At 39.7% G+C, this 17,268-nt stretch overlaps 2 protein-coding genes and 1 long non-coding RNA gene across 6 annotated transcripts; all 3 read left to right on the top strand.

Annotated features, from left to right (window-relative positions):
* The first annotated feature begins 604 nt into the window (after nucleotides 1-604).
* Nucleotides 605-6,044, top strand: LOC116221526. The gene is made up of 4 exons (XR_004164169.1): nucleotides 605-1,114; nucleotides 1,669-1,796; nucleotides 1,988-2,347; nucleotides 3,808-6,044. It is a non-coding gene; the product is annotated as an uncharacterized LOC116221526 (long non-coding RNA).
* An 847-nt stretch (nucleotides 6,045-6,891) lies between these two features.
* thy1 (Thy-1 cell surface antigen) lies at nucleotides 6,892-10,275 on the top strand. Of its 3 annotated transcripts, none has more exons than XM_042708564.1 (5): nucleotides 6,892-7,015; nucleotides 7,503-7,581; nucleotides 8,988-9,037; nucleotides 9,229-9,546; nucleotides 9,735-10,275. In XM_042708564.1, exons 2-5 carry the CDS (start codon nucleotides 7,565-7,567, stop codon nucleotides 9,836-9,838), a joined length of 489 nt encoding a protein of 162 aa, XP_042564498.1. In that variant the 5' UTR covers nucleotides 6,892-7,015; nucleotides 7,503-7,564; the 3' UTR covers nucleotides 9,839-10,275. The 3 variants fall into 3 exon arrangements, with proteins under 3 accessions (XP_042564498.1, XP_042564499.1, XP_042564500.1); XM_042708566.1 differs by lacking the exon at nucleotides 6,892-7,015 and adding an exon at nucleotides 7,736-7,840; XM_042708565.1 differs by lacking the exon at nucleotides 7,503-7,581 and having other exon boundaries at nucleotides 6,896-7,015.
* Nucleotides 10,276-11,137: 862 nt separating this feature from the next.
* Nucleotides 11,138-17,204, top strand: usf1l (upstream transcription factor 1, like). Of its 2 annotated transcripts, none has more exons than XM_031572471.1 (11): nucleotides 11,138-11,241; nucleotides 12,179-12,323; nucleotides 12,719-12,768; nucleotides 12,995-13,110; nucleotides 13,688-13,813; nucleotides 14,358-14,505; nucleotides 14,603-14,657; nucleotides 14,967-15,025; nucleotides 15,114-15,208; nucleotides 15,379-15,540; nucleotides 15,804-17,204. In XM_031572471.1, the coding sequence occupies exons 2-11, from the start codon at nucleotides 12,316-12,318 to the stop codon at nucleotides 15,888-15,890; spliced, it is 906 nt and encodes a 301-aa protein (XP_031428331.1). In that variant the 5' UTR covers nucleotides 11,138-11,241; nucleotides 12,179-12,315; the 3' UTR covers nucleotides 15,891-17,204. The 2 variants fall into 2 exon arrangements, with proteins under 2 accessions (XP_031428331.1, XP_012690260.1); XM_012834806.3 differs by having other exon boundaries at nucleotides 11,139-11,241; nucleotides 15,412-15,540.
* Nucleotides 17,205-17,268: the final 64 nt, after the last annotated feature.

The following is a 17,268-nucleotide window of genomic DNA, read 5'->3' as shown; positions in this document are numbered from 1 at the left end:
ACTTTAGTTATCTCCTTTACATTTGACTGATGATTATACCTTCACGCAGGTGCATCCAGACGCTAATATAATTACTTTTGTGCATTTTGTTCATTATTAGACGGTGAGAAAATACATTTGTTATTTTCTACATAACCTAGTTTCACTTCATTCGCTGTTGCAAAATACATTTTAAAAGCAAGCCATAATATTACACATGGTTATTGACCTCTTTTTTTTTTTAAACTAAAGCAAATAATAAACTTGTCGTTAATTGTAAGCCCAAGCAGTGACTATTCTGCTGGTTCGTGAGGAACATTGCCCTCAGCTGGTAATGCATGAGAATGACTCCCACAGTTTACCACCAACATACTGTACAGACACCACAACCCATTGAAATTATTCTGTTTTTGAGCATTTTGAATAATGGTAGGACAAAGTGGCGTGACCATAGAGACAGAATGCTTTTTTCGACAACATTGTGATATTGCTAACTTACAACAGTGAGTTCTGTAGCACACCGATGACTGGGTTAAGTTATAATAACTACAGACACTTTGCTATTTACATTTTTAACTGTAGCCTAAATGTACAGGACCTAGTCTTACCCTGGTTTGTGTGTGTGTGTGTGTGTGTGTGTGTGAGAGAGAGGTGGGGCGGTGGTTGTTTATCTTGAAAATGCATCATATCCCACCAGTGGATCATCATCCATTCTGTTCTGGCTATAGGATATCCCATTTGTCTATCCCTAGTTCACAAAATGTGGCGTTGTTTCAGTAAAACGAACGTTTCTGAAAAGCGAGGGCATTTAGAATTGACTGGCGTGGTCGATATTATTGAGAAATGGCCTCTACTACGGGAATCTGATTCTCCACAACCAGACTCTACCAAACTCAAATTATTATAATTATTTCTCCAGAAAAACACAAGTTTCTGTATCCTAATATTTAGCTGTTAGTCTCTGTGTAGCATACCAATTATAATCGCTTGATAATTATTGATGCTGGTGACTGCATTACCTCTGCCTGTGCAGTGGCACCTCAGTAGTATCAATCCGCATTTAAAGTGACAGGATTTTTGGTAACGGTACATCCTTCTTGACTGGTACGGCACGGTTGTTCATCTTCACACTACGGTAAGGTGCAAGACATTTTTATTTATGGTGAACACATGGTTTGATTGCCCATTTTCAATTGTTATTTGGTGTATTTGATTTAATTCTCTGAATGGATAAATGCTCACCGTTACAGTTACTCTGTCTTGCCCTTCACTTACTACGTGAATGGCTCGGTTATTCTTTGGGGTTATTGTCCACGGGCTGATTTTCTCTCATCTTTTTTCGTTTTACACGTAACCTCGTAGGCTATGCTAAAAAAGGAGGATGTTGAACATGAGAGATGACCTCAGTGGCTTTTATTCGGACGTCCTCATTTGCAGCCTAGGCCTAGATAGATGGATACTTTATTAATCCCGAGGGAAATTTAGCCTAAACCATTAGTCTAAGCACTTACTGTAAAAATGCTCTCTTTTCTTGGACAGTTTCAGTTTTCCAGTATGTAATAATGTATTTTGCAGTCGCGTAGCCATTTTCTGCTTTGTAGAGGCTGTAGGTTAGCCTACAGTCCACGTTAGCCAAGTTTGACACATATGCTGACACACATGCAGACTAATGTATGTATTCATCCAAAGCATCGCAGTACACCTCGCCTACCTGTCTGATTAACGAAACCACTCCTGAAGGTGGACTAAACCTAAGCTACTGACCAAAGACGACACTATGGATGCACGTCTAACTGCAATTACCAGTCTCGTTTTAGGTAAGAAGATCCCATTGCTTTAGTCCTAGTCCTGCCAGCCCATAAACAAATAGCGCATAATAAACTGTTGATTTACATTTCTTAAAATACACAACAACCTTGATTTTAAAAGTCCCAGCCATAGTCATGTTTCTATGCTCTACACTGATGACTACAAATAACCCATGGTTTCTATTCTGTGTGTGGTTTAGTCTTATCCACCACGGTAACAGGGTTCTGGTTCACACCAATGGGCCCTCAGATATACTCCTGCCTCACCTACACAGAGAAGAACCTGAGAGTGGACTGTGAATTTCCAGCCACCGATCAAATTCCAGGGCCATACTGTGAGTTCAAGCAGGATGGAAAGATCATTGGAACCACATTTCCCAATGTTCCCTCGTTTCTCATCCCCACCCTTGAGGTCAGACGGCGCGCCAATGTCTCACTGGTTTCCCCAACCATTTGCCGCCTCACCTGGGCACCTATGGCTGATGACCGGTCCTACACCTACACTTGCAGGGTGTATCAGGGAAGTAGTTGGAAGGAGAACAGCATGGCATTTCACCAGAGTAAGTATTCAATTGAGGACTTTGCCAGAAACGATGATAATCTATTGACATAAGATAGTTTTCAATAGATCAAACATACAATACTGTATTTACCTCTGAGGTCCTACAGCATCAGCATTCTTCGATAACTTTTAGTGGAACGGTGAAGTGTTTTTTTTTCTTCAGAAAAATGCAGACTGTCAATACTCCCATTAATCCATAAATAAATCCAGCCACTGCTCCAAGCCAAGAAGTATTTTTTATTTTCTTATACATTTACATATAGAACATATAGAATCCCCTCCATTTTAACACAAAGTTCAGAGGTGTCACTGAGGAGAAACACCAACTCATTTTTACACTTCTTAACTGTGGTAGTTGCAACATAGCAATTCAAAAGTATGTCAGTCATTCAGGCATGCAGACTGCTGGTGTAATTATGATTGTTAACCCTTAAGCGCAATTTATAGTCGGCTTTTACGCAGGCACGCAAGCCACACAAGAGCCCCTTGCGTAGTTACGTACCCCCTCTTGCATGCTTGCGTGCGTCTCCCAATTTGTTTTAACTATCCGACAAAGCTACGCAAGCTGCAAGGCTGAGATTTGGTATAAACCCATCGCTGTTTACCTTGTGGGCAGTAGCATGCTAACATTAGAAAGCTGGCTCAGACACCTCACAAATCCCCTCAGACATATTTTTCAGTTACAATAACAGGGTTTTTGCATTGCACAGTGTAACCTTTAAAAAATCGAAGCAAAAAAAAATCAAACAAACACGTTTTCTTTGCTGTTTACCTTGTGGGTAGTAGCATGCTAACATTAGATAGCTGGCTCAGACACCTCGCAAATCCCCTCAGAAGTATTTTACTACACCCACAACCGTCGGACAACCATAAATAAAAACGAGTTCCTTGATGCAACTGCGTGACCATGCAGTAACGCAGTTGCAGAAGTATAAAAGGCCTTTAGGGTCAGAACTGTTTTAAAGGTGTGTGCAGTGTGTAGAAGTGAGCTTCCCAGTCGCAGTGAGCTGTGATGTGCGTAGATTACCTTTTTCAGCGTGGAAAAGGTGATAAGTGTGGCATTTAAGTCTGGTCCTTCTTATAAAAACAATATTCTCTCAAAAGGGCAATGACACAATACTAAGCAAGGTTCCATGGCCATGGTGTCAGTAGCCTAGCAATGCAGAGCGATATAGTATGAATGGTGATATGGTGATATAAATGGCCACAAAAGGAAGTAGAGAAATATAGGATATATCAAACACATTTCAAAATCAACACATTTGCCTTGGAAAGACCATTCAACATTTAACCATTCAACCATACAACAAACTTCTGTGTTCCTTTGTCATCACAGTGGTTTGCATGAAACAATACAATTGTACTGTGTCACAGAGACAAAACTGCATGTCAACAAATGAAACCCAGTTACTGTTTAAGGCAGCTTGCAAGCTTATACTCTTTTCTCTTTTTTTGCAGAAAATGTTCTTGTCTGCTCTGCTATAAGCATAATATTCCACACTGGACCATGGCTGCTTGGGATTGTGATATCACTTCCTGTTTCTTTGGGGGTTCTGTCTGTATGGTGAACTACAAACAAGAAGTCGGTCCAAGTGCAGCAGACCAACTTTGAAGACCGTTTTATAATATATATTTTTTTTCAATTTGTTTTGTAACACTATCCTTAGTATGAGCATATGATTGAGCTTTACACAATCATTGAATAATGCACTGGTAATTGTTCACCTCTTAGCTTCCACCAGAGTATGGTTTTCTGTAAAAATATCTTAAATGATACTCTCGATATTTTTTAAAGCGATATAGAACATGGGGGTCATATGTGTGGTTTATTTCAGCCACACTAACTTTTATTTGATTCTCATGATCACTTGCATGACTACAGTTATAGCCTCACATCAGGTCAAGTTAGGTTTGCAGAGACGGAAGGCATGGTGCTATTTTTCGACTGGAATATACAGATGGTCTAATGCTGTATGAGCATCCACAAATACTCCCCTTAGCTCTCAAGAGGACTTGCCTGTTTGCACCAATCTAATACAGATGGTGCTGGATTGATTCTGGGCATGATTTTGTTTTGTATTTTGCAATCAACTGTACTCGAGCCTGTGTATGTATTAACATAACTCAACTTTCTCATACACGTGGCATACAAGATGACATAGAGTCTCTAAGTTGTATCCCCAGTGTCTACAATGGACCCATACTAATCTAGTATCATGAAGTAATCAGAAGGTACTACCAAATTACCCTTTTCAGAGGAGACACCAACATCCAGTATTGTCAAAACATCTTGTCAAATTATGTTACATGTACACACTATTTTGAGCTGTGCACAGATAGTTGCGTAGTATCATATTAGTCAATAGATTGGTATTGGCCCATACACCAAACTCAATCAGGAATCAGCACTAGTAGTATATAATAGGTTACCATTTATTGCACTAAGGATAGGTATACCTCTCTGTAATAGGTTAGCTTTTATCACATTATGGGTCAGCAGTTGTTTCAAGTCTTCCTTTAGACCTCAGTGTTATTGCACCATCTATTTCTCTTCTGTAGAACTCTGTGCATTGACACTCAAACTTTTGTACTTTTTTGAGAGTTCTTTACAGCAGGTATTTATATATCATTTACAGTATCATTTACTGTAATTGTTTTCATGGTTGCACTGCATTTACAAAGATACCTGAGCGTTATGATACATTATAACAATCATCAGCATAATTTCTGTATGCATTTTTGTATTTTTTAACAGTCAAATAATGTTCTTTACAGACTGGCCTATTTAGAGCCTTGGCTTATTGGTACTGCGACAGTGGTTATTTGATCAAAGGAAATTGATAAGATTTTGCAGCCTCCTGCTAATAGGTTTAATGGCTGTTTCCATTACTCTCACCCCACAACACGTTTGCCTGGAACCTTTTGTAGTGCATCTCTGAAAACAAAGCAGCTAATGGGTCCTGTATTATTCTAATCTTAATTTTGGCCTTGGAGCAAGTCTGTATGAGAACCAGCCTGGCTGAAGGACATCACTGATAGATTGTATTTCTACTGTTATGTAAAGACACACGATGCAATGTTGAAATTAAATATCAGCATCACCCATTTTGGTCAAGGGCAGTGTAAGCAGAGAGATAAATAAAGTGGGTTTCAGCTTAGTGAGTATGGTACTCTATATTCGCTGCTAAATCTTGGTAAGAAATTGGCATCTCTATCCCATATTGTTGTCTATGTGGACACGCTGAGGGTACATGCAACAAACTTTTAAATACTCTCATCTTCTCCCCACTTTACCACCACCTCAGCTTCCACTGTGTTGCTAATTGCATTAAATGTCTCTTAGGTGAGTTATAGATAAATGACACTGCTTCCCTCATTCAAATGCCAAATGTCTTGCAACATATACTGCTTTGCTCATCAAGCACTTTTAAGCATAAATAATGCATGGCTTCCACACTGTGCCTTTTATTAATATTGTACAAGATTTCTTTCCTGGCGGTGCATCAACAATTATTACTCAAGACTATGATTTGCATCTGCAACACACAAAGAGACATATCTCTCTCTCTCTCTCTCTGTCTCTGTTTGTCTCTCTCTGTCTCTGTCTCTCTGTCTCTGTCTCTCACTGCACTTAATAAAAGGATCAATGTAGAAAATTGGCAAAAGATAGAAAATAAAGATATTACGACTGTAAATGCATCTCTATTTCTTTTGGTGTGTCAGTTGCCCCTTCTTAAATTGGAAAAGACATTGCACAATTTACTTTTTCTATTACTCATATGAATCCAGGCATGTCTGATGTTCTGACAAGTTTGGCTCTGTCCTGAGTCACCTTCATAAACGTGTAACAATTATGTGGTTTGTGAAGACTTTTCCTGAAAAAGTTGCAAGTGTTTTAGTGTGTATTCTACAGAAAATATAATCCAGTTTTAACTGAAAATGTGGATCATGCTCACTGCTTACTGCAGCCCTTCTCCTTATCCACTATCAGTCTAACCCATGCTTGTGAACTTGCATAGTAAATTATGCCAGTACTTGTAATGGTGAGTTTATATATATATATATAAATAGTTTACATCCACTAGGAGACAGAATGGGGTTCAGTGAGACTATCAAAGGTGTACCTTGTTTTACCCAACCTGTATTGGAGACACCAGGATTATACACCCAGCACAATCAGCCCTCAGGAGGCTTAAAATCCTTTTGGCTGTCCATGTGACAAACAGCAGACCATGCAAAATGTGTGACATTCTGAGGAGATACTGGCCTTCTCAAGGACAACAGTTTCAACAAAACAGGACTATGAGATAGATGACTGAGATAGAAAAATGTGGCATAGTGTCCGTATATGATATATCACGGAAATATCTAGGCTTTACCGCAAAATGTTATGTGACAAAATAGATAACGGAAGGTAAAACTCATAACAGGAACTGCCAGTGCTGTCGAGTCTACAATTTAATTGACAGAGCATCCGTTTCGGATCAGGGAACAAATGGAAATGTTTGCGACGACACAGCTTGTTCAAAGGGCGTCTCTCTCCCCCCGCCCCTCTCTGTCTTGCTCTCTTATATTGGTACATAAACATAAACGATCATTCTTCTTCTGACAGGGAACAGATTTCCACGAGTCTTGCCAGCTCTGATTTGAAATAAACGGACCAAAGGTAAGATGAATTATGACCCTGGTCTGTATACTTAATGTATGTGCTAATATTAAGTATCCTATACAAAAAAGTAAATGTAATGTAAATGGGCTTTCTTTCACCTCGCTAGATTTTTTTTTTTTGCCACTGAAATCAATGGCAAGTCAATAGAAATAATTGAAACATACCTTATGTTTAAGCAAGAAACGTTTTTTCTACTTTATGGTCTTGAGAACTACAAAAAAATCCTTACAAATATACATAACAAAACTGTCATGATCCTAAATGCACATACTGGCACATTATGGTCTTTATTTCTAAGGAATCTAGACATGCACAATTGTTAACAGGAGAGATTTTAAAATGTTAAATCGCATTGTAAGTGTCATGATGTAACACCATTGTTTTTTAACATGTAATGGTAGATTTGAGAGAAAGTCTATGATTAACATGGACTGACGTTTGTTTTAATTCCATTTCGAAAAAAATGCGTATCCAAACACCGAAGGTGACCCCACCCTGTTCGGGTCCGACTTCAGTATTTGGATTCTATTTGTACCAGGAAATACGATGGCAGGAAACAACGGGTAAAGTTACTTCTCAACAACAAAACAAGTAAATGAAAACAGCTGGTATTATTGCCACGTGATGCGAATCGAATCTCAGCCTTTTAACATTTTAGTGGGTGTGTGTGCATTCTTTCTGTCCATCAAATTGTGGCTGTAAAACTGGGCAACGAAGATGTTTGCGTCCTGAACACTCTGGCATAGCCTACTCCAAGGATGCTGGGCTGCTGACAGGGGCGGACTGGGGAAAAAAAGTGGCAGTGGCGTAACTTCTTTTCATGTTTGTAACCGCCGCCACGCACCCTTCCCCATGCGCACATATTTTGCCCATAACACTAATGTGAAATTGTCAGGGTGAATCACTAACCGCCGCCGCCACGCCCCCTCTCCCCGCGCACATATTCTGCCTTCTGCCGAAAATAACCTTAAACTTCAACTTAAAAATCAGCTACAGTTTTGTAGATGTAATCTATTTTTGTGATTTCCTATCATATTTTAAGTTTAATATAGTTTTGGTCAGTTCAAGCATGCCTGGGCATGCACTCAGCGTAGGTGCCAGGCAAATGTTGTTTTAGGAATGGGAAATGGGCATGCTTCGACAGGTTAGGTGCTGGCAGACAGGTTATACAAGCAGCTAAAATGTACAGATGTCGTTTGGATGCATGTTGATGCACATGTTCAGGCAATAGCATAGTTAGTATACTTAACAATAGGATTTATTTTCTTTGGGAAGATTTAATACAGCAGAAATGTCTCGTCAATGTCGCGACATCTGCAATATATTCTGTCACATCTGTGGCGAGTATACGCTTAAGGCTCATTGACGCACCATGACTGCACTTGTTAAGAAAGCCTATGAGCTCTACTTTGGATGTAAAGTTGTTGACCAAGACCAAGTCTGTACAATATGAGAGCTTTGGTCAGACTTGGAGGTCAATGCCATTTGCATTCCCAATGATATGGCAAGAAAAGAGGGATCACGTGACTGTTACTTCTGTCTGACCAGTGTATCTGGCTTCTCTGCTAAAAATAAGAAATCTATTGAATACCCCAATCTGCTTTCAGCCATGAGGCCAGTGCCACATGATGACAGTTTGCCAGTACTGAGGCCACGCGAGGCATGAAGCCTAGATGAGGCAGATGACGATGCCACAATGCATGAACACGATGTGGATTTGTCAAAAGCTAGTGGTAGTAGCTAATAGGTCTGCTAGTGGGGCTAGAGAAAATAGCAAGCACATTAGATCTCTCTAACACCCAAGGCAGATACACGTATCTTTCTTCAGCATAAACCAGCCAGGAAATAACCTGCTGCATGCATTATGCACTTTTAGCATTTCACTATAGGATTTGATCCTTTCTGAGAACCCATGAAAACGTATTGCATTAAACTTATTATCCCCCAAACCTGTATTTTTTCTCAACAGCTTTGTGGAAGTTGGAAACATGAACATCATTGGCACACTCTGTTTGTTGGGTAAGAAGAATATTGGTCATAAACAGAAGTAACCCTTTTAAAGTTCTCTATTATGACAAAGGTGTTCAGTATACCAAATAGTCATTGTAACTCAGTAAAAGGAAAAACACAAGAACCCAAAGGACATGCTTGATGCACACTGTGATGTTTTTTGTTTGTTGAAAGCATTATGTCTTCATGTTGCCTCACAGGCCTGGCCACAGCTCAGACCATTACAGACCTGACTTCCTGTATCACAAAAGAAAACAACTTGAAGATGGAGTGCAACTTCAACCCAGCAGCGTCAGCATCACCACCACCCATGTGCAAGTTTACACAAGGGAACAAGATTGTGGGCAGTACTGACAGAGCCGAGGAGCAAGATGCCACATACAGACACCGTGCTAACGTCACCATTAAGGCCAGTGTCTGTGAGCTGTACCTGACTGGACTATCTGACAACGCCCAGGATTTCAAATGTACCATCAAACAAACTGAAATGAAAGACAAAACAGCTCGTGTAGTCAGGAGTAAGTCCTTTCTGTCCTTCTAGTATATTTAAACAAATAATGTCAAAATATATTTTGCCAAAAAGTAATCAGGTTATGTTGATGAATGATCTTTACAAATGTTACCAACCCAACATAACAGATTACAAGATCTAACCATAACAGCATTATGTCACTTACTGATTTCCTAACTCTTTTTGTTTCAACAGAGGAAATCCCAACCTGCTCTGCTGCACTGAGTATCTTGCTGCAAAAAGGAACTGGGCTGTTTTTCATTTTTATGACCCTGCCCTTGTTGTCTGAACTCATTTGAGTATTATGCCTACTGAACCTCCAAACTGGAAATTCTGCCATTTAGTCAGCATCTGTTTGCATGTAGTAACATTCATGGATTCCACATGGGCTATACCCTATGCACTTACAATGTCATTATAAATCATTATGACAATGCTTCCAAATACTATACTATCTACAAATATGTAAAGAGCAAAACAGTATAGGCCTTTACTATATCCATACCATTTTAATTCAAATACTTCTGTGTTGCCATGATCGTTGTAAAATGATGTAAAAGTATTGCGAGGTATTTAGGTAAAAACAAATTTTTTGTCAGTGTTTTGAATTAAAAGCCTTCCAAACTTCCTCACATTGGCACATTTCTCATGTTTTATGTAAATATGTTTAGCCTAGGGATTACTACAATTGGGTAATGTTTTATACTGAGGTTTAATAAACTTAACTTAGAGCCTATATGAATTACTTTTTTTTAAGTGCTGCTTAAGGAGTTAAAGGTTTGATCGTGTTAACTGAAGAGTTGTATAATGTTAGTTAATGGGTCCCAGATGTTTACATAAACAACCCATTAACGTCAATATTTAACCTTCCTTATGGCGTATTAAAACGGAAGTTAATGTTTTTTCATGGTATTTGACCTAATGACAATAATTCCTGAAAACCTTACTAAATGCGTAGGCTAAATATACCGTTTGCTTCAAACAAAACCTCACCCTACCACACCCCCAAAACAAGATTGGCCTTGTCTCATTATCCGCACCTGCACTCTTGCACATACTAAATGTCTGCTGATGTGCATACTTCTGTGACAGGTGTATAGGAGTGTAGGAATGTATGCTTACGCATGTTGCAAAGTGCGCAACTCTGCTGTGAAGATATCCCAAATGTGTGGAACTCCTTAAGGATGCAAGTGCAAGTAATAGGTGCCGAATAGTGCTAATACCATATAGAAGAAAAGTCTGACAAATCTAGTATTCCGTAAAAGGTCAAATTAGGACATAAGGCTACACCAAACTGCTGATTACAGACTGAAACACACCATGGCATTATATCAGCACTACAGAAAATAGGTGCTACGGTCAGTAAATGATTCAGTTGCTCCTTGCATTAATGTAGTGACACAAAAGACAAGTCACAAACCCCAAATTCTTCCACTATCACACTGATTGTGTCTACTGTTCATATGCCTATATGTTCAATAGGCTAAAGCGATAAGGATATTTCAGTTCGTATAATATTCGATGGAACAGGACTTCCAGATTCGTTTTCGTGACGTCTTCTTTCGTTCTAATTTTCATGCAGCAGATGGCAGTAATACGCCGCATCGGTCTAAACATCTGAAAACACGGTTTCAAGAAGAAGAGCAGCGCCACTCTTGCGCAGAAGACGTAAGGGATGAATATTTTTGTGAGCATTTGGATAGTAAGTCTGCTTGTTGTTTTACGTGAAACGTGTGTGAAATTATGTACAATAGTCTTTTTAACAATATTACATCTTTTATGGCAAAATTTTTCTTGTTATGTTCCTTTAGAAATCAGAGTATCAACCTAAGTTAGTTAGATAGCTTGCTAATCTAGCCCGCTAGCTAGCTATCAGGCTATCGGTATGTTGGTAACATTTGTCTGTTTTGTAGCTTCTTTGTAACTGGTCAAATCCTCTTTCTTCGCATATTGCGATACATTTATGCTTATAAGAAAGATAATAAGATACACTTCCAAACTTCAAGCCTCTTTAACATCATTGTAAATATTTTCACCGCTTATGATAGTCGGTGGTACATTGCAACCAAAACAACGATTCTGGCTACCTAACTAGCTAGCAAGCTAACGTGAGCGAAAACCATGAAATTGACGTTGCTTGGGTTAAGAAACAGACCAGAGTCCCCAAACAATAAATAAATATTATGTAACGTCAACCGGCTGTTGCTATCATCGTGTAACGACTGGAAATTAATTTCTAACATTGCAGCCACCCCCCTATATAGCTAGATAGCTGTCTAGTTTTGATAGACAAAGACGATGCACTGCTGTATATGCTTGCCTTTCCTTGTTTGCGCTCGTGGCATAGTATTCTTGCAGTTTACTAAGATCCCACAAATAACCAAACGCTTGTGTTCGCACTTGGATGTGTGTGTTGTTTTTGTTTAACAATGGCAACTTAGTGAAGCGAAGTCTAAGTGACTACTGCAAGAGTCGAATGAGGAGTACAACTAAATTCTAAAGGCAGTGAACGCCCCTTGTCGTTTGAAACGTTAACAGAGGTGTGCTCTTGTTTTTTTTTTTTTGGCAACACAGTAACGTTAAATCATTAATGCCGGTCGTTTTCCTGTCTCTTGCTTTTGTTCCTGTCTCTTTTTTAGGTACCTGAACAGATCGATTTGTCTGGACCAAGGAGGGGCATGTAAAGCGTTGCAAATATTACTCAACCAAAACAATACCGCTTAGGGCCCGACCCGGTCCAAAGTCCTCTGCTATCTGGGGTTTACCCCTGGTGGAAATGAAAGGGTGAGGTGCATGCCCCCAACTTAACCTTGGTATAGGTCACATATAAAGAAACCTATTTTCTACTTTCTAGATGCGGTTTAGCTAACATTATTACAGCTTGAAAAATAGGGATAAATCAGGTCATTGTTTAGTAAAGTTTAAATTCTCAGGAGTAAGAGAGTTGAACTTTCCTCTATTTAAACAAAAATTGCATATGAGCTTTCCACACATAAATACACATTCAATGTAAACAGAGGCCTACACATGCACTCAGTCTTTCTTGAATATAGGTGCGTACTCTTTTTGCAATCGCAATGTAAAGAAATGAGTGCACCCCTTTTTATTGATGTATTACACTGAAGTAGCCCACAGTCACACACGTACGAGTTTGAAATGAATTCTTCTCTGTCCCATAGACAGCAAAAAAGTCCAGACACAGACGGGGATGTTTCAGTGATGGAGGAAGGTTTGATACATTTGAATACGTTTAAATATGTTGTTGTTAGGTCGATATTCACACACACACACACACACACACACTCACACCAAGAACACAATATCAATTTTCACAATTTTCTTACATCATAAAACCCTTGTTGGTTTTTTTTCTACTGTAGTGGAATCCTTGTTGCAAATGTTTGTGGTTGTGTGAGCAGCAGTTTATTTATTCATTTTGTGCCTTTTCCTTAAAGGTGCTGTTGCCACCGCAGACGATTCATCTGCTATCACCACCATTCAATCAGCAGCTACCTTCTCCACAGATCAGCCCATCAAGTACCTTTTCAAAACTGAGGGAGCAGGAGGGCAGGTAAGAGAAACACTCCTCTCTTCTGGCAGCTGAAGACATGGGGAGATTCACACATGAACTAACACTACCAGAAAAAATAGGTGCCATCTTGAGCTCTTAATAATAATAATAATAATAATAATAATAATAATTATTATTATTTTTAATCAACGAATAATATTGAGGACCTGTATAAAGGACTTGGTCGCTATTCTGAGCTATAAATGTTATTTGACGTCATACAAACCAGAATACTTAGATTGTTTCTAGGTAGTACCTGTATGGCTGATCTGGTTCTATGAGGACAAGTGCGAGTACCAAGAAGCACATGCGTGTGCACAAACGTTGTCCCAGTTGATGCTCTCAAATGTGACCGGATAAATTCTCCCTTGTGAATTAATAGCTCTACGTACCCTGTATGAATGGGTTATTATAGAATGTTAATGTAACACTCCTTGGGTAACATCTCGGTTATTCAATAGACAAAGCTATTGCCGCTGTAACGTTAAACTATTCCTGGCTTTCCACAGGTGCACCAGTCATAGTTTGGTTGAAAAGTCTGTCGGTGTTAAGGTTGAACCTTTGTCTGGTGTTGTAGGTGACATATCGGGTAATTCATGTAGCTGATGGACAAGTGGACGGCCAAGCTGATGGAACAGGGGCTGTTAGTGTGGTTACTGGGTTTCCTACAACGACACAAGCTGTAACACCGGCTGTTACACAGGTAGGTTCCTGCACATGCCCACACTTATGATCAAGTTTCAGTCAAGCCAGTAATAATGTTTTGTTTTGTCACTAGATTTGTAGATCAGCAGATCATTTTTATTTTATTTTGTCCACAAACGAATATACACGATATAAAATGTCCTTGGATTGATGAGATGTATTGCCCAGAATAATGGCTTAGTGACTGCTGAATCAGGTACAATGAACACAAATGTCTGTAAATGTCCATGATCTTGATTGTGGTAGGACTATGATATGTAGCAGGGGTTGCACTTATTTTTAGTTTGTTTGCAGGTAGAGCCCATGACCTGTACTATATGCAGCATCTTGAGTATGTGTGACAGTGGAATATTTGAACCATCACGCTCGCTGTAAGCTTTCTCTTGTTGTCAATACGAGTACAATGTAGAGAAAAGGCTTCAGGAAAGGCAGGCCTTGTGTTGGCTCTATGGCAGTTGATGGCCTACATCTTATGCTGAGCACTCGTTTGAAACTCGATACGTGGGGTGCTTTACCTTGTGTCATGCTTCCATTTTGTCTAGGCTGTATTAGCGCAAGCCGAAGGTCTGGATGGCGAGGGGTCCGAAACGCATTACTACTACCCAGCCACCATCTCGAACACCCCGTCGGCCACCATGGTAACCAACGTCCAAGCCCCTGAGTCGTTACTCACTCAGAATACACCTACAGGTGAGCTCCGGTTGTGTTCCACCGCAAGCGTAGCAGGTGGTGTTTATCTCTTGGTTCTTTTGCTACTTTTAGTCTTAATGTCTCTTCTCGCCTCTAGGTCAGCTGTATGTGATGATGTCACCTCAAGATGTTTTGAGCACGACCACTCAAAGGTGTGTTCCCTTTTTTTTAAGTGAAGTTTAGTGATGGTAAAATGTAAAGTTATGAAGCTCAAATGTTAGGTGATTTATAAAGCAAATGAGTGAGAGCTTATCGTCAACAAACATTTATAACCACCGATTTCTGAGATGTTTTGAGTTTTTCAAAGTGAAGGAAAGCTACCGAATAGAAGCCAATGTCAAATAGAGCAAAACAGAAAGAAGGGAAAGTAGCTTTCTCTTCACCATTTTGCAGACAAATGCCATTCACACAGGCCTCTTCCTTCTAATCACAACTAACTTCTCTTTTGCTCGTACCCGCAGTAAGTCTGAGGCTCCGCGCACCTCGAGAGACGACAAGAGACGAGCCCAACATAATGAAGGTGAATTTGCACCTTCATGAATTTGTGTCGCTGATAACCCTTTGATCCACTGCATGAAGTTCTAACATGCGACTCTTTGGCTCGTCAGTGGAACGCAGGCGCAGAGACAAAATCAACAACTGGATTGTCCAGCTGTCCAAAACCATCCCAGACTGCACAGTAGACTCAACCAAGAACGGCCAGGTGTGTACTGTACAGAGTTATGGCCCTTGTGCTACATTTCTACAGGCAGAATTGGCAAAAACGGCTGTCTTAATGAATGGCTAGCCTTTTTTTTTGTGTGTATCTGAGACCAGCATGACTGCTGGTTTCAAAGACACTGCTGGCGCAATTCATGGTTGAAGTGTCATTAGGTTGTGCACCTGCATGATCATTTGTCCACACAGAGCAAAGGGGGGATCCTGTCCAAAGCGTGTGACTACATTCAGGAGCTCCGGCAAAGTAATGCCAGGTTAGGAGAGGAAATGGACTCCCTGGAGCGACTGAGGATGGACAACCAGCTACTCAGACAAGAGGTGCGGAAAGCTCAATGCTACATCTGCGTTATATCTCAAAACTGTTTAATGATTACAAAACCCTGTTGAAATCTGAATGGGTCCTGTTTAGCCTTCGCTGATTTTTTTTTGTCAAGCTTCTAAAACACCAGAATTGAAGGCCTTGGGATTTGTGACCGTTTATTTTTAAGATTGTTAAGATTTTTAGGCGTGTGGTACTGTATGTTGAGGGGAAATCGAAGCACTGACACATATTTTTCTTTGCCTCCCCCCTTGCATCTCAGGTGGAGGAGTGGAAAGCGAAGAATCAGATCCTCCGAGGCCAGTTGCGGCAGCATGGCATCGTGGCAGCGAGTGTGGAGCCGCAGTAAGAAGAGAGATAGGATGTAGTGTCACTTTTTTCTTTTTCTTTTTTTTTTAATCCAACGTAGACCTTTCTACACCCGGAATTTAAAATTGGCTTTGGTAAACAAGAACAGACATTCATGGCCAAAACCCATCCAATTTTGCACGGATCCTCAAAACCACCTGTAGAGATAGATGATTGTAGGCCATCCATGATTCAGCAAGGCTTAGACATCAAAGGGGTTTGTGCATATAAATGTCATGTTGCCTGGACAGTCCTTGTTTATGCTAATTAGGATATTTCAAAGGTTTCCCAACTTCTTTGGAGGAGAAGGGGTACGCTTGACACCCATGCACTCACATTGCAGACTGAGTAGTTTGTTCAAGAGAAAACACAACAGTAGCTAAAGGAATATGGCCATTTATGGGAAACCTTGTTTGGGTCTTTGCAACTGAACAACAATTTCAAATAATCAGCAGGTGTGAATAAAACCTCAATTGGACAGATACTGATACACATGTATGTAGCTAACACTTTGTTTCGACAGAAAGTCCTTCATATACACCATCCACTTACCTCTTGCATAATACAAAGAGGAAGAGGTGTACAAACCAGAAGAACTAACTTATCCCACATTGACACCAGATACATTTGATTGATTTAGATGGTGATTTGACAATCCAATCATGGTCTGTGTAGACATTTTGACAATGTCTTTTTTTTTTTAATACCAAGCGTAAAAGAGGTTTTACTTAGCTGGAGATCCATGTCTGATCTAGAATGCACTAGACTTGCGTCCAAGTTTCTGCTCTGCTCTGTGTAACCATGTGAAAGCCAAAATTAGGACCTGGGAAGATCACCGAACCTGCGAAGACCTTGACATTTGTGTGCAAATCTTGCTCTTGGAAAGATAAAGTTCATTTTATAAAACTGGCCATAGAAAACCAACGCTACATCAAAACCTTTATCAGTGTGGTATGGAATGCATCAATTATGAACATTTATTACTGTGTCAATTTGTACACTCTGTTGCCTTTCTATGTGACATCGAAGATCAATTAATGACAATTGAATAGCATTTGCACCAGAAAAAGTTACAGATGTCTAAGCTCTCAATAAAAATACTCATTATGTAATTTAGACACTATTTGTAGAGTAATTTGATGACCATATGGAGACATGTCCTAAATATGCCAAATCTGTAGCCTGTAAGGAATCTGTTTTAGTTCACTTCCATGTACATAATATCATTACATGTTCTGCTTTGTTTGTCTTTAATTCGGTAGTCATTTAGGTAAATGTGTACGTTTGAAATTTGTATTAAAAAACACTGACAAAATTGAAATTTGCCAGTTTGCCATTATGATGACACACTCTCTTCAAAACATTTAACATCCTTTTCA

This window comes from Clupea harengus, chromosome 8, assembly GCF_900700415.2.
Source record: "Clupea harengus chromosome 8, Ch_v2.0.2, whole genome shotgun sequence".
In the NCBI taxonomy this organism is placed as follows: Eukaryota; Metazoa; Chordata; class Actinopteri; order Clupeiformes; family Clupeidae; genus Clupea; species Clupea harengus.
This window is presented reverse-complemented; position numbering and strand designations above follow the sequence as displayed.

Excerpts from the sequence above, each read along its gene's own strand:
- thy1 (XM_042708564.1), top strand. Across the intron at positions 9,038-9,228 it reads TGGCACACTCTGTTTGTTGG|GCCTGGCCACAGCTCAGACC; the intron begins GTAAGAAGAATA and ends GTTGCCTCACAG. Across the intron at positions 9,547-9,734 it reads AACAGCTCGTGTAGTCAGGA|AGGAAATCCCAACCTGCTCT; the intron begins GTAAGTCCTTTC and ends TTGTTTCAACAG.
- usf1l (XM_031572471.1), top strand. Across the intron at positions 13,111-13,687 it reads CTGAGGGAGCAGGAGGGCAG|GTGACATATCGGGTAATTCA; the intron begins GTAAGAGAAACA and ends CTGGTGTTGTAG. Across the intron at positions 15,541-15,803 it reads ACCAGCTACTCAGACAAGAG|GTGGAGGAGTGGAAAGCGAA; the intron begins GTGCGGAAAGCT and ends CTTGCATCTCAG.